General features: G+C 43.7%; 1 protein-coding gene across 3 annotated transcripts in view; it reads left to right on the top strand.

The window, feature by feature from the left end:
• PPP6R2 (protein phosphatase 6 regulatory subunit 2) overlaps positions 1 to 24702 on the top strand; it is a 167103-nt gene that overhangs the window by 60578 nt on the left and 81823 nt on the right. For all 3 annotated transcript variants that reach the window (XM_040343188.1, XM_040343190.1, XM_040343189.1), the window contains exons 6-12: positions 2707 to 2772; positions 7549 to 7661; positions 11685 to 11798; positions 12095 to 12224; positions 12966 to 13118; positions 17476 to 17676; positions 20860 to 20924. In XM_040343188.1, the coding sequence (XP_040199122.1) occupies positions 2707 to 2772; positions 7549 to 7661; positions 11685 to 11798; positions 12095 to 12224; positions 12966 to 13118; positions 17476 to 17676; positions 20860 to 20924 (842 nt within the window). The remainder of the gene's footprint in view (positions 1 to 2706; positions 2773 to 7548; positions 7662 to 11684; positions 11799 to 12094; positions 12225 to 12965; positions 13119 to 17475; positions 17677 to 20859; positions 20925 to 24702) is intronic.

Below are 24702 nucleotides of genomic sequence, written 5' to 3'. Positions count from 1 at the left end.
CTTCAGCTGGATTTGCCAACAGCTCGGTCGCCCAGAAGTAGACCTCTTTGCGTGCAAGGGGAACAAAAAGGTGAGCAGGTTCTTTTCCCTCTCCCGAGAGCAGGGTTCACTGGGGGTGGATGCGTTGGCTCAACCCTGGAGATTCCGGTTGGCCTACGCCTTTCCTCCCTTGAATCTCATCCCAAGGGTTCTGCAAAAATTGAATGCCTCAGACACCAACCTGATTTTAATCGCTCCTTGGTGGCCCAAGAGGTCCTGGTTCCCCACCCTGAAACATTGGGCTCTAGCTCCCCCGCTTCCTCTCCCTCCCCGGGCGGGTCTTCTGCGGCAGGGGCCGGTCTCTCATCCGAACCCAGAATTCTTCAGCCTGACGGCATGGCTCTTGAGAGGTGGAACCTGCAGCAGAGAGGCTGTTCGGAAAAGGTGATAGGAACCCTGTTGGCTAGTCGCAAGAAAGTCACCAGACTCATCTATGCAAGAATCTGGGGGGTCTTTTCGCGCTGGTGCTCCGCGAAACAGATCTCCTACCCTGACATCCCCGTCATCCTGGATTTCCTCCAGGATGGGGTGGAACTAGGCTTAGCCACTAAGACCTTGAGAGTCCAAGTTACGGCTTTGTCCTATTTTTTGGACAGGAGCCTTTCTGGGGATCCTCTTATTAGGAGGTTTCTGACAGCCAGGGACAGACTTTCCCCTATAAAAGTCTCTAGAGTTCCCCCTTGGGACCTCTCCCTAGTCTTGAATCAGCTATCTAAGGCACCATTCGAACCTATAGATAGTATTCCAATTAAATTACTTTCCTTTAAATTTACTTTTTTGTTGGCTATCACGTCTGCCAAAAGAGTTGGAGACATGCATGCTTTTTCCATTAAGGAACCCTTTCTTCGGGTTTTTGAAGACAGGGTGGTACTGAGTCAGGATCCTCTGTACCTGCCCAAAGTGGCAACTAAGTTCCACAGATCCCAGGAGGTAGTCCTCCCTTCGTTTTGCGCAGATCCCAAGAATGAGAAGGAGGCTACTTTTCATTGCTTGGACGTAAGACGTTGTCTTTTGATTTATTTAGAGAGGGTAAGTGAGTTTAGGAATTCCCCTCATCTTTTGGTTAATTTTTCTGGTCAGAAAAAGGGTCAGCAGGCAACAAAAGCTTCTATATCCAGATGGATCAGGCAGGCTATTTCTTTATCCTACACCTTAGCGGGTAGACCAGTTCCTGTTATCAAGGCCCATTCCACCCGATCACTGGCAGCCTCCTGGGCAGAAAGAGCAGGAGCTTCCATAGAACAAATATGTAAAGCGGCGACCTGGTCAAGCCAGAATACGTTCGTCAGACATTACAGAGTCGAACTGCTGTCACCGCAAGATCTGATGTTTGGTAGGAAGGTCCTACAGACGGTGGTCCCGCCCTAAGGTAGGCCCAAAGATTGCTTGCTTTTCTCTCAGCGTGCCGTCCTGGAAGACGAGGGAGAAATGACCAGTTACACTTACCGGTAGCTGGATTTCTACGATGTCTTACAGGACGGCAGGCCTACTTCCCTCCCTGTTATTTACTGCTATTCGGAGTTATTTTTTTATTAGGTCCTAGGACCGTGTTCTAATAGCGGTTACTTATCTACAAACTGAGGCACATGGGAAGGGTGGGGCCTTTTAACCTCTTTTTTGATTGTGTTTCCTGTCAGGTGGCCAGTCTACTCTCAGCGTGCCGTCCTGTAAGACATCGTAGAAATCCAGCTACCGGTAAGTGTAACTGGTCATTTTCTTGGCGGAAAAGTTCCCAAATGTTTACAAAAGTCCTTGCTCTGCTTCTAGCTCTTCAGTTAACCCAGAGCATTGTCACAGGTTACCTGGACAACCTCCTGCTGAAGGCACCCTCGGATACTACCTTGGCTACCAATGTCCTAGAGCACGATTCCTTCCTTCAAACCTTTGGCTGGATAATTCACTTTCCAAAGCCTGTTTTTTAGTTCCCTACTCTATCTGAAATACCTGGATCTAATTCTTGACACAATCCAAACCAGATCCCCCCCCCCCCCCCAGGGGCAAGTTTGAGGACCCTTTGAGTCAAAATGTTTCTGCACGAGTCTGGACTTGATGGTCTCCTTGTGGGCTTCTTGGCAGTTCTCTTTTGATGTGTTTTTTCCCATTCCTTAGTTTTATTGCTTGGGCACGTCCAATAGATTAAGAATACAAATCCTGTACTTTACGACTAAGTTATTAAGAATTACATTTTTTTGTCTCCTAGCTAAATAAAACAAACTAAGTGTGTGGTCAGCTTAATTGATTGAATTCTCAGCATTCTACTCTAAACAACCCTATACAGACATCAAACTAAAAATACCGGTATATGCTAAAGCTATAAAGCTTGTGCCTTAAGTTACCTTCTCGTACCTGCTCAGGGCTTTGCCCCTTCCTGTGCAGATGGCAGGTTTCTAAAGTCTGTTTGCAGAAGTCGCTTGTCATGTGGTAAGGGCACAAAGGAAATTCGAATAGGCACACTGGTTCTAAGCAGCTACCTGTGAACCTAAAGGCCATATTTAACCTTATTTCTCTCACAGCAACAGATGTCACTGCAGCAGAATTAATAAAATGAAGTTGTTTCATAGTAGCATGCTATTCAGATTCATTCTAATGCTTCTTGAAAAATATTTGTAAAAATTCTGATGCTTGTTGACTTTTATATAATTTGTATTGTTATAATTGTCATTTCAGTGGTTGAATGAAGAGAGGCTCATTCAGCGACTAATAGATCTTATTCACTGCAGTCAAGATGAAGATGTGAGTAGAACCTCTAATACAGAGTCATGTTGAGCCAATATTTACACATGCATACAGAGAGCAGCTCTATTAGAATTGTTTCTCATAAGCTGGCCCATACACTGGCAGAATTTTTTGAAGAACGTTTTGTTTGATTTTCTAATCATCAGTAGGATCAAATCAACGATTGTTTTCAACTGCCGTGACTAGAAAATTTGAAGGAGCAGGATAGAATTAATATCTAACAGTGAATGATTAAAAGGGCTCATTTACACTTGCTTCAATCTTCCACACACGTTAAAGAGCCTACTGGATACTAATATTTATTGGTAAAGTTGATCCAGGGAAAATCCGATTGCCTTTTGGGGAGGGAATATTTTAATTCTTTCCTCTGCAGGAGCAAATTGGATCATGCTTTTGTTTTTTTCCATCATCTGGATCAACTGTGGGTATAGGATTGTGTATGTGGTATTGTATGAATTTTATTTTATCCCCTCCCCTCTATTGGTTGAACTGGATGGTTTTATTTCAACCAGACTAACTATGCAACTGCTTCAATATGCTTTTATGATGTGTTATCGGTGCTTCTGCAAAGCTTCGGGGATGCTTTTTTGAAGCTTGGCAGATGCCCTGTGTGTGTTGATATCTCATACCTGCAATTTCGCCTAATAAAAGCCTCTCAAAAGCTGCAGGTGCTGTAAGCAAGCTTTGTCATAGACTTCTATGGAGGCTTTGACGATGCTTTGAAGCATCACTAAAGCAGCATAGGGTATAATTTTTGAAGCAAAGCAAACATGTGTGAACAGGACTTTGAGATAACCTTTTTTTTAGTGACCAGTGCTTTAGTGTTTTAGAGCGCTTTAAAAAAGTGTGTCCAATGCCATGTTTTGAAGCAAGTGTAAACGAGCACAAAGTACTTTTAAATGATGACATGTGAGCCACACCTATTTGTTCTTAAATTTTAAAGCGGGGGTTCACCCTTAGAGGGCACTTTTTCCCCTTAGATTCCTGCTCGTTTTCTCTAGGGGAATCGGCTATTTGTTTTAAAATATGTGCAGTACTTACCCGTTTACGAGATGCATCCTCTCCGTCGCTTCCGGGTATGGGCTTCGGGAATGGGCGTTCCTTCTTGATCGACAGTCTTCCGAGAGGCTTCCGACGGTCGCATCCATCGCGTCACGATTTTCCGAAAGAAGCCGAGCGTCGGTGCGCAGGCGCAGTATAGAGCCGCACCGACGTTCGGCTTCTTTCGGCTACGAGTGACGCGATGGATGCGACCGTCGGAAGCCTCTCGGAAGAATGTCAATCAAGAAGGAACGCCCGCTCCCGAAGACCCATACCCGGAAGCGACGGAAGAAGATGCAGCTCGAAAACGGGTAAGTACTGCTCATATTTTAATACAAATAGCCGATTCCCCTAGACCGAACGAGCAGGAATCTAAGGGGAGAAAAAAAAAAATTTAACAAATGGGTGAACTCCCGCTTTAAGTTCAACTTTACAGAAATCTGTATGGTGAACTTACACTGGACCCTCGCTCTACCCATCCCCTCTGGTCCCGCTGTACCTGAAGACGGCAAAGGTCTGCTAGGAGACATTGGGGTGCCGCTTCACCGGTCCGGGGATTTGAAATCCCTGCGGCTTTCTCTCCTTTTTCCCCCACTGACAGGATGGGCTAAGCGTGTTTTTGATTGGTCGACCAATTAAAATGCCTCCTATACTTAACTTTACGATGTACATTTAGGAGATTACGCCACAGGACTTGAAATCCCCCAGACCAGTGAAGCGAGGACCCAATGTCTCCTAGTGGGCCTCGGGTACAGCAGGGCCTGGTGGGATGTGAAGGGGTTCGGTGTAAGTTCACCTTATAGATTTTCTGTAAGGGCCAGTTTACACCATAGAAACTCAGTCCAGATGTGTTCCAGATGCTTTTCTTAATGCGCGTTTTTGATTAATTCCAGTGCGTTTTTGATGCAGTTCAGTGTATTTTTCCCCCTCTTTTTTTTTTTTTTTCTTTCCCCTAAATAAGGACGTGTGTTAGTGCACTTTTTGTATTTTAGGTGTGTTGGGTTCGTTTTACAGCGTTCCAGTGCAGGGAAAATGCAGCATGTTTTTTTTCTGGAACTGCAATCACTGGTATGAATGAACTATGCCATTGAAACCCATATAATCTACTTTCCACGCGTTTGTGATGCAGGAAAAAAAAATGCACTGGTCTGCATATGGTGTAAACTGGCCCTAAAGGTGAACTTACCGTTTTAAGCAGTACCCTTGCTTTTTATGCAACCTTTGTCACGGTCTGTCTCCAATAACCCCTGCAAGGGTTCTGCTTGTGTTTAATAGTTTTTTGTTGTTTTATGTTTGAGCTCTATTACAAAAGCTCTAATTAACAGATGTTAAACGCATTCATTCAAAAATCTACTAGTGTATGGAATTGGTGTATATGTTCCTTATAAAATAGAATTTGTGCAGTTGGGGAAGTATAAAAAATAAATAAAAAGAATCGTGTTTTTTTAAAACAACGTTGATACCATCCTTTACTTTTTTGTCTACTATTATGAACAACTTTGTATTCTTATGAATGTATGAGATGATATGTGTATTATCTTATACTTGAATATTTCTGTATTTCACATACCGTATATACTTGCGTATAAGCCGATGTACCTAATTTTACCACAAAAAACTGGCAAAACTTATTGACTCGAGTATAAGCCAAGGGTGAGCATGCAGCAGCTACTGTAAGCGGAAAAGAGGGTCAACAATGCCCATTTGCACGCCTCACTGTGCCCATTTCAATCGTCGATGTGCCTGAAATTGACAGGCTGCGAGCGTCCATTCATTGTTTAAAACTTGTGGTCTCCTTCTGGTCCCTTCCGTGATAGTCGTTTCTCAGCAGACGCAGTTCCGCCTATCACAGACGTTCTCCCATCCTCAGACTCAGTTTCCCAGCAGACACTGTGTTCAGTGTTCCGCCAATCACGGACATCCTCTTTCCGAGGATGAAAAGGCGTCTGTGATTGGCGGAACACTGAACACAGTATCTGCTGGGATGGTTGAGGATGAGAGAACGTTTGTGATAGGCGGAACTCTGTCTGCTGAGAAAAGCCTATCACAGAAGGGACCAGGAGGAGACCAAGTTTTAAACGATGGATGCCCGCAGCCTCTCAATTTTAGGTGCACTGACTCAAGTATAAGCCGAGGGGGGCATTCTCAGCCCAAAAATAAGGGCTGAAAATCTCGGCTTATACTCAAGTATATACGGTGTGTGTTAAAGCGGGGGTTCACCCTGTTAAAAAAAAAAAAAATGTTTTTTTTTATTATTCCATTACTTTCGGCATCGTAGCGCGAGCTACGGTATGCCGGTCCTAAATTTTTAATCCCCGTACTCACTGTGCTATCGTTGATTGAAGAATCCGGGGAATGGGCGTTCCTATGGTGAGAGAAGGTGATTGACGGCCGGCCCTGGCACGTCACGCTTCTCCGGAAATAGCCGAAATAGGCTTGGCTATTCACGGCGCCTGCGCATAGCCTGTGCGCAGGCGCTGTGAATAGCCGAGACCTACTCCGGCTGTCTTCGGGGAGCGTGACGTGCCAGAGCCGGCCGTCAATCATCCTCCCTCTCCATAGGCACGCCCATTCCCCGCGGGAGCCGGATTCTTCAATCAACAATAGCACTGTGAGTACGGGGATTAAAAATTTAAGACCGGCATACCGTAGCTCGCGCTACGATGCCGAAAGTAATGGAATAATGAGGTGAAGGAGGGTGAACTACCGCTTTAATGTGTGTGTATATCCAGCAAAATGTTTGTTACATGGTTTATCCTCCTTTTACATGTTTTTCTGTATGTGTTTCATGCCTGTTTTTTGTGTTCAATAGTCCAACCTGAAATTTACACGCACTAGTGACTAAGTTAGCGCAGGGACCCCCTGAGAAAAATTGTGCACATGGTAGGGCAACGCACATCGCAAGCAAACAAAAGCTTTCCCAGCATACTTGCCAGCAAATATTTTGTTGGTTTATGTTTCCATAACCCATAGCGCTCAGGGAAAAGTTTGTCATGTAGAAAATGTTTATTTTTACCAACTTTGTGTGTTGTGGTAGTAAAGAACACTGGGACAACAAGTTGTGATGGTAAAAAAAAAAAGGGTGCATGATGTGTTGGAACAGGTGGAAAATTCTAATTGGATACAAGTGGGTGTTGCATACAAATGTGAGTAGTTTGCTTTCTGTCGGGGGTCCTGTAAAAACAGTTGCTTCTGAATTGGTATGTATGAGGACGCTCTGTGGCAGGTGTTCTTGGGATAGGCACCCTAACCAGACCGATGTTCCACGTTCTTATTTGGACTGAAATTCAGTGGTAGAATGGAACTAGCTTGATTAGCTTTGCCCTGACATAATCAATGGCAATGTGTGACTCGCCCAAAAACCATGTGTTTTTAGCACAGATACATTTGGTCAGAGTACATGGTCAGTAAAATAAGAAATCTGGTTACTGCCCACCCCTCAATGCTGCTTTATCGTATAACAAATTCGCAGAAATGTAATCCAGATTTAGCCAACTAGTCCAGGATGTATGGATGTGTTACTTTTAGATAGTAGTTCCATTTTGAAGTTCGAAAGTATCTAGCCATTTGTTTCTCAGGTTGAAGGACAGTTGGTACAGTGCACAGCTAGCATTGAAAAAATAAAACTGATGCTGTTTGGTTTATAAAACTTTTGGCAGTATTAGTCAGCCTTTTAGAGTAGCCCCATGCCTTGTAGTGCACTCACCTTTCTGTCCCTTTATCTTTTTTCAGAGGCAGTCTAATGCATCTCAAACTTTATGTGATCTCATCCGACTGAGCAGAGATCAGTGCAATCAAATGCAGGAGATATTGGAGACCGATCCTTTGTTAGTAACTCTTGAATCGTGAGTATTGGACACTTTGTACCTGGTTTTTAGACTTTGCTGTTTAATTTTTGGGTACCTGGTGTCTGACGGACTAAAAAATTTAGCAGCTGGACACTGTACTGAACAGTTTTTAGGCCCTTGTATGTTCAGAGCTGTATTGCTGGAGTGTAATACATTTTTGCCTGGGGGTGGGTAGTGGCAATATGTGAAGGAGTGGAGTTTGGAGGGTATGATGGGGGCAGAATGTGTAAAGAGTATAACAGTGAACAGTGTATGCAGGAGAGGAATGCAAAAAACATGACACGTGGTATGTGCATTAGGGTATGGCAATAGTAAGTATGTGCAGTAAAGGAGTACGTAGGGCATGGGTCTTCAAACTACGGCCCTCCAGTTGTTCAGGAACTACAATTCCCATCATGCCTAGTCATGTCTGTGAATATCAGAGTTTTACAATGCCTCATGGGATGTGTAGTTCCGCAACAGCTGGAGGGCCGTAGTTTGAGGATCCCTGACGTAGGCTAAAATGTGTAGATGGTATGGGATTGGGTAATTGCAGAAGAGAAATGATCATGGCTGGCAGTATGCGCAGAGGAGGAGCATGGAAGGTATGACAGCAGCATTATGTGCAGGAGAGAAGTTGAAAAGGGTTAGACTGCAGCCTGTATGTACAGGAAAAGGGTGTGGAGAGTATGATGGGGACAATAATATGCAGGAGAGAAGTAAGAGGGTTTGACAACAGTTAGAGTAGTTCATCTTTTGACTCACAAATAGTGTTTTTGATCTGTCCACTTATAGCAACGACATCACTGATAAAGTAGTGTGGTCATTGTCTTACAGGTGGAAGGGTGGGGAAATGTGCCTCGTTATGCATTGGCACTCATTCCAAAAAGTAATTTAAGTATTTGCATGGGGGTTAAAACGGTTGTAAAGAATTTTTTTTTTTTTTTTTTTCCCCTAAATAGCTTCTTTTACCTTAGTCCTCCTTCACTTACCTCATCCTTCAATTTTGCTTTTAAATGTCCTTATTTTTTCTGAGAAATGCTCACTTCCTGTTCTTTTGTCTGTAACAACACCGTAATGCGACACTTTCTCCCTGGTGTGGAGAAAGCCTCTTGAGGGGGGATGGGGCGAGCAGGCAAGTCAGGACACTCTACCTTGCAGATAGAGAAAGGAGCTGTGTGTTAGTGGGCATCCTGACACTCCTGCTCGCCCCCTCAAGAGGCTTTCTCCACACCAGGAAAAAAGCCTTGCATTACTGTGTGGAGTTACAGACAGAAGAACAGGAAGTGAGGATTTCTCAGAAGAAATAAAGACATTTAAAAGCAAAATGGAAGGATGAGGTAAGTGAAGGAGGACTGCACTAAGGTAAAGGAAGCTATTTAGGGCAAAAAAAAATTCCTTTACAACCCCTTTAAGCTCTTCTGAATAAATGTTAGTGATTATTGCACATGCTCTGGAAACCGAGTACTGAGGTTAATGCACATGCACTGGCCACTGAGGGATTATTAACTATGTGCTGGGGACTGGCTGCTAAAGCATGGAAACACACTCAGTGGCTGCTGAGGTGGTTAATCTAATGCGCTGTTTACGATGGACCGAAGAAACACACAAGTAGAATATAAGGTGCTGAGAGAGTAAAGCACATTTGTTGGGGTTAACCTACAAGAACTGAATACTGGGTGCTGAGGGGTTAAGGTGCCTGCGCTGTAGATTGAGTGCTGAGGAGAGGAAACGCATGGGCTAAGGCTTGGGCATTGAGAGGTTATCACATATGTGGTTAGGAAACGGAACTAAAGGGTTAATATACATGGGGGCTGAGGAAATAATATACATGTGCGGAGGACTAGGTATTAAGGAGGTATCTCGTATATGGTGTGGAATTGACAATGCGTGATTAAAGAAATACATTTTTTGTATCTGTACTTGTCTCGGGCAAGTGCTGGTGGCTAAAGACTGGTGCTTATTAGCAAAGCAGCCATCTGTTTACTAGCTGCGGTGTCAGGTGGCAGTGTGCCAAGAGGAGGCGCCCTATCCGACATCACAGCTAGGGTTACAGGGCACTTAAAGAGGATGTCCAGTCTGGGTGAAAAAAAATTAAGTCCTGTAGCTGCGTACTTTTAATATTGGAACATTTACCTGTCCAGGGAGCCCGCAATGTCGGAACCCCAGCCAATCTTTGCATAGACTCTCGGGAGCTGCCACCACGATGCTTGGTAAGGGAACCAGGCAGTGAAGACTTTCGGCTTCTCTCGTGGTTCCCTACTGCGCATGCGCAAAGCTTTCTGATTGGCCGGGCGGCGGGGGAAGGAGGAGGGGGGGCGTAACTTCCGGGAGAATCAGGCTGCGGCCAAATGTGCCACCGGTGGGGGGGAGAAAGCATATAAGCAAGACTTCCAATTTTGGGTGAAACTCCACTTTAAAGCTACAAATATTACAGCTGCTGACTTTTAATATTGGGATACTTGCCTGTCGAGGGATCCCACGATGTCAACACACCAGCCGGTCTTCGAATCGGCTGTCAGGTGCAGCCGCTGCCATTCCTGTGCTTTCCTATTGGTCCGGCGGTTTAAGGAGGAGTCTCACTTGTAAAGGACCAGAACTGGCTGATTCCCCCTTCCCCATTGACAAAGTAAAAATAGTGCTTTATTATATTGGATTTTCACTTTTGTCTGTGACCAAAGCAGTTTCTAATTGTGTAAAAACTCCAGCACAATCTCATGATGTTTTGTTCTGTACACGCCTGCAGCGCATGCAATAGGGATAATAAACAAAATGAAAACCAAGCAGATCTTGCTCCTAATGACTAAAGGGGGCACAAGCCCTGTTTTTATTTTTTTTTTGAAATCTGCCGTTTTCAATGCTGTTTCTGTGGCAGACATAGAGCAGGATAGTGGCTGTTAACACTACCTTTGCTGTGGTTAAGACATGCATATAGGTAGGAAAAGGGACTTTTCCTGCTGTATGCAGGTTTATCCCTTGTATGTTCACTACATTGGCAGAGAGGGGCATGTGAGCTCTCTTCCAGGTTACCTCCAGGCTCAGTCTGGTGGGAACCAATGTCCATTTTCAATATTGAAAATTGCCAAAGTCCCTTTGTTAGGCCCAGATTTTGCAGCATTGCCTATTTTACTCACTTGAAATAGAAACTGGAGCATGTGGTGGACGTAGACCTGAAACAGGCCTTTTTGCTTTAATTGTGACTCACACCACCTATGTCAGTTTTCCTGCAGCATTATATTGGCAGGGGAAGCATTGTGAGTTCCCCAATGTTCTTGAATTTGGCAAGGGTTTCTCTGGAAGTTAATGTGCTGTCCTCCCGTGTAGCCATAGATCATCAATAACAGTGGTCATTAAGGATGAGCTACGGCGTGTTCGCACACTCCATGTGCAGAGCCCGCCAGGAAGTCGGCACCGCACTGTGCTAATCACAGGCAGGGAGACATTATCTGATGCTCGGCTGCAGAGATCGGGAAATGATCGGGCCCACTAACAGGCCAGGTTTGCAAGATAACTGAAATACATAACAGGTGATATCAGTTTCTGCTCAGTGATTGCAGTATTTTAGTCTGCATCTCCCCAAGGTAATACATAAAACCTGGCATGTTAGACCCCATTCACACCTAGGCGTTTTTACGCCTGTAGCGCTACGCCGCTGCCGCCAGAGGGCTGAAAACAGATGTCCCTCTATGGAGATGGTTCACATGTCCACGCTGAACGCCTGTCGCCTGCCGCGTGAAAAAAGGTCCCGGACCTTTTTTTCAGGCGTCTTCGAGCGTTCGGCTAGGAGATGGCAATCATCTCCATAGAGGGGGTCATCTTGGGGCACATCTAGGCGGACAATACCGGCGTTTTGTCGCCGCAAATCGCGGTACAAAACGCCGCTATTTTTACCGCGATTTGCGGCGACAAAACGCTGCGATTTCGTCCGTCTAGATGTGAATGCAGCCTTAGTGGGCCCTAAGGACAGGGTTGATGACTACTGATCAATATGATGCAGTTCCTAAATGTTTTTATTTTATTTTGTCTTTTGTCATATTGCAGGCAGCAGTGCGTAGAGCAGCTTTTGCACAATATGTTTGATGGGGAGCTGACTGATAGCTGTGTTGTGAGCGGCACTCAGATCTTGCTGACTCTTTTGGAAACTAGAAGATCAAGGTATATAACTTTTGTATTTCTGCCAAAGATGGCTGTGTGATAAATTTGAAGGCTTTATTTCCTCTGCTTTCTAAAGTAAGCAAATCTATTGACACGCCTTCATCTTATTTCTATCTACATTACATACACATCTACTCCCATAACTCTTTTTCACAGCTGAAAATAAAACTTGTTTGGACTCCTTATTTTATTTTATCTAGAATAGATTATCTCCAGCTACGCTCATGTTTAACTTTTGCCTCCACTTTCGATTTATGTCGCTAGTAGTGATCAATTGCTTTTGTTGATATCTGCAGTACGGATCCTCTCCTAGATTCACTTCCTCAGGGGTTTGAGAGACAAAGTCCTGCTGTGAGCAGTAGTATTCTTCAGGGTATAGAGTCACGCCTGAAGGATTTTCACCACCTGCTTCAACATCCTCCAAAGGTGAAATATTACTTTTTAACATTTTATCCTAGAGTTGAGCATTGCAAACAGTATTCACTAGCCATTCTCTGTGATAACAATATTTAAAGTGTTTGTAAACCTCAGACATGAACCATGAGCAAAGCATATCACTCTATACTGTGTACTTGCCTCGATCTAAAGCATTAAGTGTGATTTCTCTCTGCTGCTTCATTCCTCTGTTGCCTGCATGAGTCACTTCTGATATGTCTACTTGGACACCAAGATAGAAAAAGGTGACCAGACATAGCACACAGCCTGTGATTGACAGCCACAGCTCTGCATGTTCTCTGTACTGTGTGTCCCTTCCCTCCATTCAGGGCTCAGAGCTGTCCCCACTGAGATCTGCACTGTGAGATTTCAGATCCCTGCCCCCCCTGATTTTTAAAGCTGAGAGATCCTGATCCTGATTTGTTTTATCTGTGTGTCATCTGATGCTAGGCACTTCACTGGATATATGTGAGCGTGTTTTAGCCTTTCTAGGAATAAAATGTACCTAATTATTTGCCCTGAATATTATTTCCTGTGCTGAAACGGTTTTTAGCATCACTGCATTGTTTTGCGTTTTCCCCAGCTCGTACAGATAACCATTAAGATGCTTTCTCTGTAGTTTGAACTGGGAGGAGCATCTTATTTGTGATTTGATAGAGCCAGCTTTATCACCATTGTAATGCTAAACCAATCATAATTATTGCATTAGCTGTTCTATAATTTGTGTTGCAGAAAGAATCAATTTTGACCACTATTGGTGTTCTGGAAGAACCCTTAGGCAATGCACGACTCCACACTACACGCCTCATAGCTGCCTTGTTGCATGCCAATACTCCCAGTGTTAACCAAGAACTCTGTCGGCTTGGCACCATGGATCTCCTACTTGTAAGTACTATTGATAGAGGACAAGAGTAACTGCAACATCAGAAGAATAACATGTTATATGCTGCGGGTTTATTTCAAATGATTCCAAAGCTATATAGTGCACAGCAACCAGTAGTTGTGAGTTATAACAAAAAATTATTCAGTTTACAATATAAAGTTCCCAATTTTTCTTGGCTTCCCCTAATAAGGACTCTTTTATTTATTTAAAAGAGAAGTTCAACTTTGTATTAAATAAAAATAAATGCACAACTTTTCATCTTTTTGCAGGTAAAAAATATGTGCATTTATTTTTTTTACACTGGAGCCTATAAAGCCTTGCCCCTGCGATCAGCAGATCACGAGTGCAATGCCAGGATCTTGCAGACTCTCAGTACACTGTCTGCCCTTACCTCCAATATGAGCAAACAGTTACTGAACTGCAGGAAGAATCGAACTACAAGGACACTTACTAGCGACTTCACAGTCAATTCAGGAACTAAAAGCCATTGCCATGGTGGTAGACACTGTGACTGAATGATGCGACCATGTGAGCATAGCCCCGCGGGGTGCACTCGTTTTTTAAATTGCGGGTGTGGGGCAAAGGTCTTTTTAAAGTAACCCTTCTCCACACTGCCTTTCCATATCCATAAGCATTAATGGTCTTTCTTGTAGCTACAAAGTGGCTGTTACAGCTGCTTACACAGTATGCATCAATTCTTCCCCTTTTATTTTGGGTAGGGTACAATTTCTATAGAGTTATTTGGCTGGGTTATAAAGTAACTGTAATGAGTTTTCTTTTGGTAAACCTGAATGCTCCCCTTCCAAGTTCAACTCGAGAGCTAATAAAATGGAATCTACTGCTTTTCAGAGACTCTCCTTTAGAAATATATTCATTTGGAAGACCTTACCTTTAAAGCGGTAGTAAACTGCTGCAATAAAAAAATATTCATTTTACCTACAGGTAATCTTTATTATAAGTGAAAAGAAGGAAAAAACTGCGCTAACCCACAAGTGAATCTTTTTTATATATATATATATATATATATAGCAGCCAGCACTCTACAAACAAAGCAAATGAAAAATAGAAATAGTGCAGCGCTAAATCTATCAATCAAACGTACTATGACCACATCAGTCATAATATGTTTGATAGATTTAGCGCTGCACTATTTATTTCTAAGCTTTATTATAGGCAAAAATCACAAAGTGGACTTTTCTACCGCTTTAAGGTTGCCATCACATCTGTTAGAGCCCCTAGTTCATAAATATGCCTATCTTGCAAAGAGCCTTTTTTGTTTTGCAAAAGGACAAGGTGGTTTTAAGCTTTGTTTACATCACGTGGTCTCCACCTCAGTGAGGACATTGTCATTCCTTCCCCTCTGTTGTGCCCCAGAACATGATTGGGAAATGTCCTTGCATTGTTTGGATGTTAGGGCTTTGAGTCTACTTGGCAAACAAAACCTCTTTTTGCAAGACAGAGTCCCTTTTTGTTCTACCTAGAGGTTCTCTTAAATGGTTCAGACAAAATTTTTCCAGAACCTATGCCTTTAAGCAGATGTTTTTCCCTTTCCCATCAGAGCCCATTCTTTCAGGTCTCCTGGACTTTTGAGTATCTGTATCCCAGATGTGCAAGACCCCTACCTGGTAGTCTGTTCATACATTTTTCAAGTTCTACCAGGTGGGACGTTCAGGCCTCAGCTGATGTGAGCTTCGGCTGCAAGGTGTTAATGAAGTATTTTTCTTGGGTTCCTTAAACCTGTGTGTTTTCCACTTGTTAGCAGTTCTCAGTTTCTGTGTTGTTGGCGACTGTTCTGTTTTTATTGCCTTAAAGCGGATGTGCCACTAAAAAAAATATATTAAAAGCCAGCAGCTACAAATACTGCAGCTGCTGACTTTTAATATAAGGACACTTACCTGTCCTGGAGTCCAGCGCCGTCCGCAGCAGATGACGAGCGATCGCTCGTCACCCTGCTGCTCCCCCCTCCATCCACGGTGAGGGAACCAGGAAGTGAAGCGCTCCGGCTTCACTGCCCGGTTCCCTACGGCGCATGCGCGAGTCGCGCTGCGCCCGCCGATTGGCTCCCGCTGTGTGCTGGGAGCCGAGTGTTCCCAGCATACAACGGGGGACGGACGGAAAGTAAGGAAAAAACCCGTCTTTTGCCCGCATCGTAGGGCCGGAAGTGGGTGCAGATACCTGTCTGTAGACAGGTATCTGCACACCCCTCCCCCCTGAAAGGTGTCAAATGTGACACCGGAGGGGGGGGAGGGTTCCGATCAGCGGGACTTCACTTTAGAGTGGAGATTCGCTTTAATATGACCCATGGTCTTGAAAGTACGACAATCCTGTACTGTACGATTTAAGAGAGAATTTACAGGTACATCAAGTTATCTTGGAGTAAGGTACACGACCCAGGTCCCTCCCCACTATGTGTGGTGTGGCCTTTTTTTTTTTCTTCTCCACTCCTTATTGCTTGCTATAAACTGGGGCCTCTCGCAGTGGGTGGGGTTATCTGGGTACACTCTAGGGGCAACCTTAGCAAAAGTTTTTTTTTAGTGTCGAATCACCTGAAGGTAGCATCGTATAACCCATGGTCTGATTACCAGTTCTGTACTTTACTCCAAGATAAGTCAAAAATTCCTATTTTTTGTTCACTTTCTAGGCTTGTGCATAACATAGTAACTGAATGTATTCCTTTTTTTTGGGGGGGGGGCAGTATAAAGTCCTCAGGAGTGCCATGCAAAGGGATTTAAAATGTCCCCAACTAAAGCAGGGAGTTGAATTCAACCTTTTTTAATGCTGGATCAAGTATTTTTTTATTTATTTATTTTTATACTGGTCCCGTCTGTTTTTTTTACCCCTTATTAAATCCTCACAGCACCTCTGTGCAGGGCGGGCTGTCTGCTCACATGTTACCAATTGATGTGACTATCATTTGCTATTGATGTCGGGCACCCTCACAGCTTTATGGGTTGCCTACAAAAGTAATGACCGTTGCAGGAAGAGGAGAGAGTCAGGAGGAGGTGTCGCCAGTGCTCTCTCCCTCCTACCAGAACAGTGCTTCCGTACATAGGAGTATTCTCAGATTGGACTGTTCAGGGTTTGTGTACCACCCCATCTTCTCCCCAATTTTCTCTTCTCCTGGCAGCAGAAATTGTGGGTAGGGGCGGCAATTGAACCCTGCACAGTCCCGATCTGAGATCATTCTTTGTCTCCTCCTGTATACAGAACAGATAGGAGGGGGGAGTGGGCATTTCTGTTTGGGATGATAGGTTTTGTGTTGGTAGAGGGGTGTAGGAACAGAATTTGTGCTAGTGGTGGTTAACCTACAAGGTCGCAAAGCCGCTGCCTCAATTACCGGCTGCCGCGATCGCTCGGCGTGAGATCCTGTGTCTCCGTGCGCCCCCGCGATCGCGGCGGCCGGTAATTGAGGCCGCGGCCTTGTGAAGTCCCAAGCTCTTCCTTCTGTGAGCTGTGACCTTCTGTGAGCTGGCGCCATCTGCTGGCATTACAAGTTTAACAGCTGTTCTAATGTGTAATCTTTCACTATTTTCACTGCCATTTCCTTCCCTCTAATTAGAACCCCCAAACATTATATATATTTTTTATTCTAACACCCTAGAGAATAAAATGGTGATTGTTGCAATACTTTCTGTCACGCCGTATTTGCGCAGCAGGCTTGCAAGCACACTTTTTTTGGGAAAAAATACACTTTTTTTAATAAAAAAATAAGACAACAGTAAAGCTATCCCACGTTTTTTTATTGTGTAAGATAATGTTACGCCGAGTAAATTGATACCCAACATGTCACGCCTCAAAATTGCGTCCACTCGTGGAATGGCGACAAACTTTTACCCTTTAAAATCTTCATAGGCGATGTTTAAAAAATTCTACAGGTTGCATGTTGTGAGTTACAGAGGAGGTCTAGAGCTAGAATTATTTCTCTCGCTCTAACGATCGCGGCGATACCTCACGTGTGGTTTGAATAATGTTAACATATGCGGGCGCTGCTCACGTATGTGTTCGCTTCTGCGTGCAAGCTCGTCGGGACAGGGCACGTTTTCTGGCTCCTAACTTTTTTAGCTGGCTCCTAGATTCCAAGCAAATTTGTCAAACCCTGTTTTACGCTAAAACACATGGTACCACCATATGTTTTGGTACGAGTGTTTTTAAAAATCCACCCAATGCATTTTTTCAGTGCAGTGGTGTGAATGAGCCCTCAGACTGTTGTGCTACAAGATTTGTGCACAATTCTAAAGGGTACCTTGACTGAAAAACAATTGAGAAGCACTGGTTTAGACAGTCATATAGGACTAGCTGTACTTTAAGAATTGCATGCAACATGCTTATGTAAATTCTTTTATTTCTTCTCAAAAACAGGACTTGTTTTTCCGGTACACCTGGAATAATTTTCTACATGTCCAGGTTGAGTTGTGTATAGCAGCAATACTCTCCCATTGTCTGCAAGATGGACGAAATTCTTCCATTGTGGAGGAGAGAAATACGGAAGAGTCACTTAATGGCAATACAGAAGAGTGTGAGAAATCCGTACCCGAGCAAGAGGATCTCATGATTACGCATGTAAATCTATTTTTGAGTCACTACAATTTCCTTATTTTTCTTAGCCCTGTCAAAAATCTATTGCAATCTTTGGGGATCATGTATTTTATCCTGTATGTAAGATACTTAATTTACAACTTAATAAATACAGTTAAAAATTAAGTGGAACCAAAGTTCTGCTGTAAGAAACAACGGGCAGGCATGCAACGTCTTCTTGCCTACACGCTGTTATCTCTGTAGCTGTAAACTGATCTGCGAATGCTTACAGCACCGTACCAATCTCTGGTTGCTGGAAAGACTGGCACATGCACAGGCGTGACCTCATCCCGCGTCGGTCAATGTAGAGGCCTGAAAACTGGCACTCGGTATAAGATGAGGTATAAGAGTATTTTACCCTTTTAGTTCCATATTTTTTTTTTTTATCCATAAAGATTTTATTGAGAGAAAAAGAACAGCTTTACAGATTAAACAACATCAGCAACATACATGACAAGCGAATACAAGAGGCGCTACAACGTGTTGCTACACTTGAGATATAGGTACAAGCAGAATATCTATGACTAAGTTCAAATAATCTCCTCACGATCCATGTGAACACTCTCCTCTAATGCATATCTCCCATGGAGGATGTATCTCAAAGTGGCAAAGAAGGAAGACATCAGGATGCTTGTGTTCAAAGGCCTCTGAGTCCTTCCACAAATTCTAACTCATATCCAATTATGGCTCCTTGATCACAGAATCAGGTCCTATATCTGTCATCAAGGCCTACCTATTACGAACGGGATGAGCGGGTGGGTCAGTCCAAAACCAACCCGCCCTCCCATCATTGATAGAAGAGGAAGAGGGAATAGAAAAGATAAAGGGGGAGAGAGAAAGATACAGAAGACGAGGGAAAGAGAGAGAGGAAGAGGAAAGGGGAAAAAAAAAAGGGGGGGGAGATGGGGAGGTCCACTGCCCTCGCTGTCCACATCATATTGAAAAAAATAGACTAGTGATGTCACAAACCAGTCACCAATCGGGCTTAAAGTCATCGGATTTCAACAGCCCACTTGTTGCACCAGAGCTTGATAATCCGCTGTGTTTCGGAATTCGAGCCATTCGCTCCAAACGTAAGTGAAGGTGGGAATTCTGTCTTGTGCAGTGTATATCAGCTCCTCTATCGCTGCCAAATGGTTAATGCGTGTCACCCATTCTTTTATCGTTGGTGGCACCGTGGCTCTCCAATGATCAGGAACACATAGTCTAGCTGCATTGATTTTAGTTCCATATTAACCACTTCCATACCAGGTACTTACGCAGCTTCCCGCCCAAGCCAATTTTCAGCTTTCAGCACTGTCGCACTTTGAATGGCAATTGCGCGGTCATGCTACACTGTACCCAAACAAAATTGGCGTCCTTCTTTCCCCACAAATAGAGCTTTTTTTTGGTGGTATTTGATCACCTCTGCGATTTTTTTTTTTTTGCGCAACAACTAAAAAAAGGCTGAAAATTTGGAAAAAAAAATTACGTTTTTATTTTTTTCTGTTAATTTTTTTGTAAATAAGTTTTCTCTTTCAATTACGGGCACTGATATGGCGGCACTAATGGGCACCGATGAGATGGCACTGATGGACATCGATGAGGTAGTACTGACGGGCACAGATGAGGTGGCACTGATTGGCGGCGCTGGTATGCGACACTGATGGGCACTCATAGGCGGCACTGATGGGCACTCATAGGCGGCACTGATGGGCACACATGGGCGGCACTGATGGGCACACATGGGCGGCACTGATGGGCACACATGGGCGGCACTGATGGGCACACATGGGCGGCACTGATGGGCACACATGGGCGGCACTGATGGGCACACATGGGCGGCACTGATGGGCACTCATGGGCGGCACTGGATATTTATGGGTGGCACAGATGGGCACTGATAGGTGGGCACTGGGCATGGATGGGCACTGTGGGGTGGCACTGATGGACACTGGAGTGGCACTGATGGACACTGGGGTGGCGCTGATGGACACTGGGGTGGCAGCACTGATTTTTGCCAGGTTGCCAGTCAGTGCCCATTTGTGGGCACTGACTGGCATCTTTTTTTTTAATGCTTTTTTTTTTATTTTTTAGACTTTTTTTTTTTGCAGGCTTTTTTTTTTTTTTTTTTTTGCCCACCCTGGTGCTCCAGGGTGGGCATCCCTGGTGGTCCAGTGTGGCGATCCGAGGGGGGGCTGCGCTGATAAACAATCAGCGCGAACCCCCCCTGTCAGGAGAGCCGCCGATCGGCTCTCCTCTACTCGCGTCTGTCAGACGCTAGTGAGGAAGAGCCGATCAACGGCTCTTCCTGTTTACATCGTGATCAGCCGTGATTGGACACGGCTGATCACGTGGTAAAGAGTCTCCGCCGGAGGCTCTTTACCGAGATCGGAGATGCAGGGTGTCAGACTGACACCCCGCATCACCGATCGCCGCAATGCGCGCCCCCACGGGCGCGCGCGGCATGAAATCCTGCAGGACGTTCTAGAACGTCCTGTCAGGATTTCATAACCACTTCCCGGACGTAAATCGGCTATAGGCCGGGCGGGAAGTGGTTAGACTTAATAAGGGAGTTACTTTGAATAAGTGGGCATTGCTGCTTTGATGTAAAGTCCTTTTTAAAGGTAGATTTTGTTTTGAAGATGAATCGCACATATGGCAGTTTTTCCATAGTAAGATTGGTCCAGCCTTGCGGAAGCTGTCCCTGCTTCTCTGCATGTGATGGGCACACGCACCGATATGCAGAAGTCTGGGCAAGCAGTACTGCAGGACCTGAAGGCAGTAAAGACTGCAATGCTTCTGCAGGTAACGGAAAAACACTGAGCACACAACCAGTGAGGACTTGTTTTAAAACAATTTTACAATTTGCTGGTTCTTTATATTTATTGCCACTTGGAAATGATTACCGTATTTATCGGTGTATAACACGCACAGGCGTATAACACGCACCCTAACTTTAAGAGGGAAGTTTCAGGAAAACAACTTTCCACAAACCCTGCGTATAACACTCATGCACAGTTTACCCTCTATTTTCAGGGTAAAAAAGTGAGTGTTATACGCCAATAAATACAATATGTGACTTAATATCCGTTTAGCAACCTGCTTTTTCTTAAACGAATAACAGAATTGACTACAATTAAGTTAAAGACCCTTTCAGATGAAATAAAAAGTGTTATTTTGTGTTAGCTTTTCCAGAAATGCTGTTTGGTACAAAGAATATTGGATGCTTGGGATACAAATGACAAGATTCAGTGAGTATTGTGTTTTGCGTATTCAGAAACCTTGTTGTAATGAATATTGATAATTTTTAAAGTGGTAATAAACCCAAACGCAAGGGTTTATTATTGTGCAGCTTACCAATTCTAAATGTGATGGCTGCGAACCTCTTCTTTCTTTCATTTTTTTTAGGCTTGCTTTCTTTTATTTTCACCAGGTGATCTGGCCAGAAAGACGGTTGCTTCTCAACAGGTTACGCTCTCCTGCAAATGTATGAGTGTTGAGGCAAACCTTTTACCACAGGGGTGCTTACAATCGCTACCCTCCCTTCAGGTTAACCACTTGCTGACCAGGTATTACGTACCTGGTGTGTCTTTGGTCTTTAAGTGGTTGCACCGGGATGATGCCTCACCTGGTACTTTTTTTTTTGTTAGAACTAGAGGTTGGCTCTCTTGTAATAGCAATTGGAGCGGCTAATACAAAAAACAAAAACATATTAAAGTACCCTGCTCCCCTGTGCTTGCACATAAAGGTGAACACATACTTCGGTCCTGCACACACACAGAGCGAGTGTCCCACATATGTGAGGTATCACTCCGAACGTCAGGTCATGGGCGGTAATTCTAGCACCAGACCTCCTGTAAATCAAAAATGGTAACCTGTAAAGGCTTTTAAAGCATCGCCTAGGGATAATGAAATTTACGTAGTTTGTCGCCGCCTCACAGGCGTGCGCAGTTTTAAAGTATGACATGTTTGGTATCTATTTACTAGCTGTAACATCCCTCTTAATATATTCGGGGAAAAATTGGTGTTGTATTGTGTTTTTTTGCATTAAAATGCACAAAAGTGTATTTTTTCCCAAATTCGGTTTTGGGGTTAATGCCGCTTTTAAGAGCATATTTAATTTTTTTTTTCTTAATTTTATCATTTTTCTTTGAGTTTAGGGTAACAATATTGTTGGTTCACTTAACTTTTCCTTCGATTTCCCTTCTAAATGTTTTTTTTTTTTTGTCTGAATGTCTCACTTCCTGTTTCTCCTCAGTAAGCTTGCCCCCATCATCCAAGCCGTTCTGGCTGGGGTTAGTCAGCCAGAACAGCTTACTGAGGAGGAACAGGAAGTGAGAAATTCAGACAAAGAAAAAAAACATTTAGAAGGGAAAGGTTAGTGAACCAACAATGCACTATCTTAAAGGAACCTATTTAGAAAATAAAAAACAAACCTTTGCAAAGCCTTTAAGAGCAAGCTAATGACTGAAGTAGTGAATACTGAGCCCCTGATTGGCTATGCAATGTTGGAGGTTTGTTGATTGCCATGCTGATGGAACATCTGGAAGGAAACCTGTATGCTTGTGTTTACTCATACTAGACTTGCAGGTCTGTCACTGATCTCTAGATATTGATTACACCCTGTTGAAACTTTAGATTAACTGCTTGTTTTTAAACGTGTACTTTTTATTGTGTTCCATGTCCTGATTACAACAGGGTAGATAACAAAGCTGAGATTGTGTTTTTTTTGTTTTTTATTATTATTATTTTTCCTTCTTTCACCTTTGTTCTAATCTTTCACTGTCCCCTTTTGAAAACTGGTTTGTAGCCATTCAGAAAATACCGTTTTATGCTGGTGGACTATTGTTTTTTTATTTATTTTTTTCAGTAAAAATTTCATCCCCATGTTAATTCTTGACCTTTTATTTGCTACTTTTGTGAGAGACTAGGCTCCTGCCAAGCTGCCTTGCAGGGTAATGGTAATAAAAGTACTTGTCGGGGAAAGGCACTCAGGAATATATGCATTGGCTATGATCTAGCCACAACATAGTCTTTAAATATAATGCTGCTGTGGGTAAGGCCCCTTTCACACTTGTGCGACTTGTCCCGCGACTTAGGACTGCAAAGTCAAAGTAGTCCCTGCACTACTTTGGTCTGACTTTGAGGCGACTTGAGGTCCCTAGACCTCAACATTACACAGGCAATTGCTTCAAGTCACGGAAAAAAATCACGACGAAATGGTGCGACTTTCAGGTCGCACAAGTGTGAAATAAGCCTGAGAGATGGAAGCAGGATCCAGCGATTGTGCTCATCTGAGCTATTCCTTACCATGGAATTCTCTCCCCAGAGCTGCATTTTTAACTGTGGTAACCCGGCTGTGACAGCGTGTGGCTTCACAGCTGGGTGCCCACTGCACAGGTGCAAGTTTTGCTGAGCCTCCTGAGTAGTCTGGCTGTCTTCTGAGACCTGTGATGTGTCCCAGACGATGGCAGGTAGGAGGGGAAGAGAACTATCAAAACTAGGTACCTGCTTCCCCCTCCCGTCACCCCCCCCAAAAAAAAAATTTGCATGCCAAATGTGGCAGGGGAGGAGTACTTAAAGCAGAACTTCCCCTTTTGGGTGGAGTGCCGCTTTAAGTTTGGCAAACAAAGTTAGCAAGATGTTTTCTGTTACATAATTTTCTTCCAGTATCTCTAAAGCTGGTCATACACTGTTCTTTTTTCCATCATGCCGCTGTCAGAATAAACTGATCAGCGGCTCCGACCGCTGATTGAGGAAAGTTTTGCGAGTTCTTCAGTTCTGGTTTTGTCAACCCCTCAATGTATTTAAAGGATTTTGTATTTATTTAAATGTTTTGCTTTGTTTCTTGGGGCATATAAAAAATGATAGCTATCTGGCTTTGTTAATTTTTAACGCCCTTACAAATATACACATTGGGATTTCATAGTTCATTCTGACTTGTGTATGATTGTTTGGGGTTGTAGCTTAGTCAGACACAGCAAGTATTATTTTTGGCATAAAATTTGGATTTAGTCTTAAGACTAAAATGGCATTTTAGTTTTGGTCCCATTTTAGTCTTTTGCAATTGCTTGTTTTCGTTTTAGTCGTATTTAGTGGACTAAATCTCCAGTACATTTTAGTCGCCTAAAACTTGAACTGCACAATTCTGGCTAAAATGAGAATAACAATTTTTTTGCTTAGAAGATGGATCACGATTCTCGCGGCGTAACATCATCTTTCAAATTTAAAACAAATTCGGCTAACTTTATGGTTACATTTTTTTATTTATTGAAGTTTTTTTCCCAAATTGTATTTGAAAGACCGCTGGCCAAATAAAATATCGCAGCAAATAAAATATCGCAGCACATAAAATATCGCAGCAATTGCCATTTTATTCCCTAGGGTCTATGCTATAAATATATATGTTTGGGGGTTCCAAGTAATTTTCGAGCAAAAAATATTGATTTTAACTTGAACAAGTGTCAGAAAAAGATTTGTACTTTAAGTGGTTAAACTTCTTGCATTTAGACACACAAGTTTGCTCTAAGAAGGAAGTTGGTTACAATGTTTCATGTTACAAACTTGGCAGACAGGCCGGATTTTTTCTTTACACACACACACAGAAGTTTATCCCTTTGATCTAAGAAGGAAGCATTAGACCCCTTTCACACTGGAGCGGTTTGCAGGTGCTATTGTGATAAAAATGGCGCCTGCAAACTGACCCTAAACAACCGGGGCTTTCACACTAGAGCGGGTGCGCTAGCAGGACGGTAAATAAAGTCCTGCTAGTCGCAGGGGCGGTGAAGGAGCGGTCTGTGTGTGTATACCGATCCTCCCACCGCTCCCGCTCAAGGAGCTTCTTTGGAGCGGTGTGTGTATACCGCTTCTCCACCTCTCCCGCCCATTGAAATCAATGGGACACCGTGGCTATACCGCCGGCAATGCGCCTCTGCAGAGGCGCTTTGCGTGGTTTTTAACTCTTTCTCGGCCAATAACAGAGGGTAAAACCGCCCCCGCTAGCGGCCCCTGCCCCAGTGTGAAAGGGGC

Source organism: Rana temporaria, chromosome 3 (genome assembly GCF_905171775.1).
Source record: "Rana temporaria chromosome 3, aRanTem1.1, whole genome shotgun sequence".
Lineage (NCBI taxonomy): Eukaryota > Metazoa > Chordata > Amphibia > Anura > Ranidae > Rana > Rana temporaria.
This window is presented reverse-complemented; position numbering and strand designations above follow the sequence as displayed.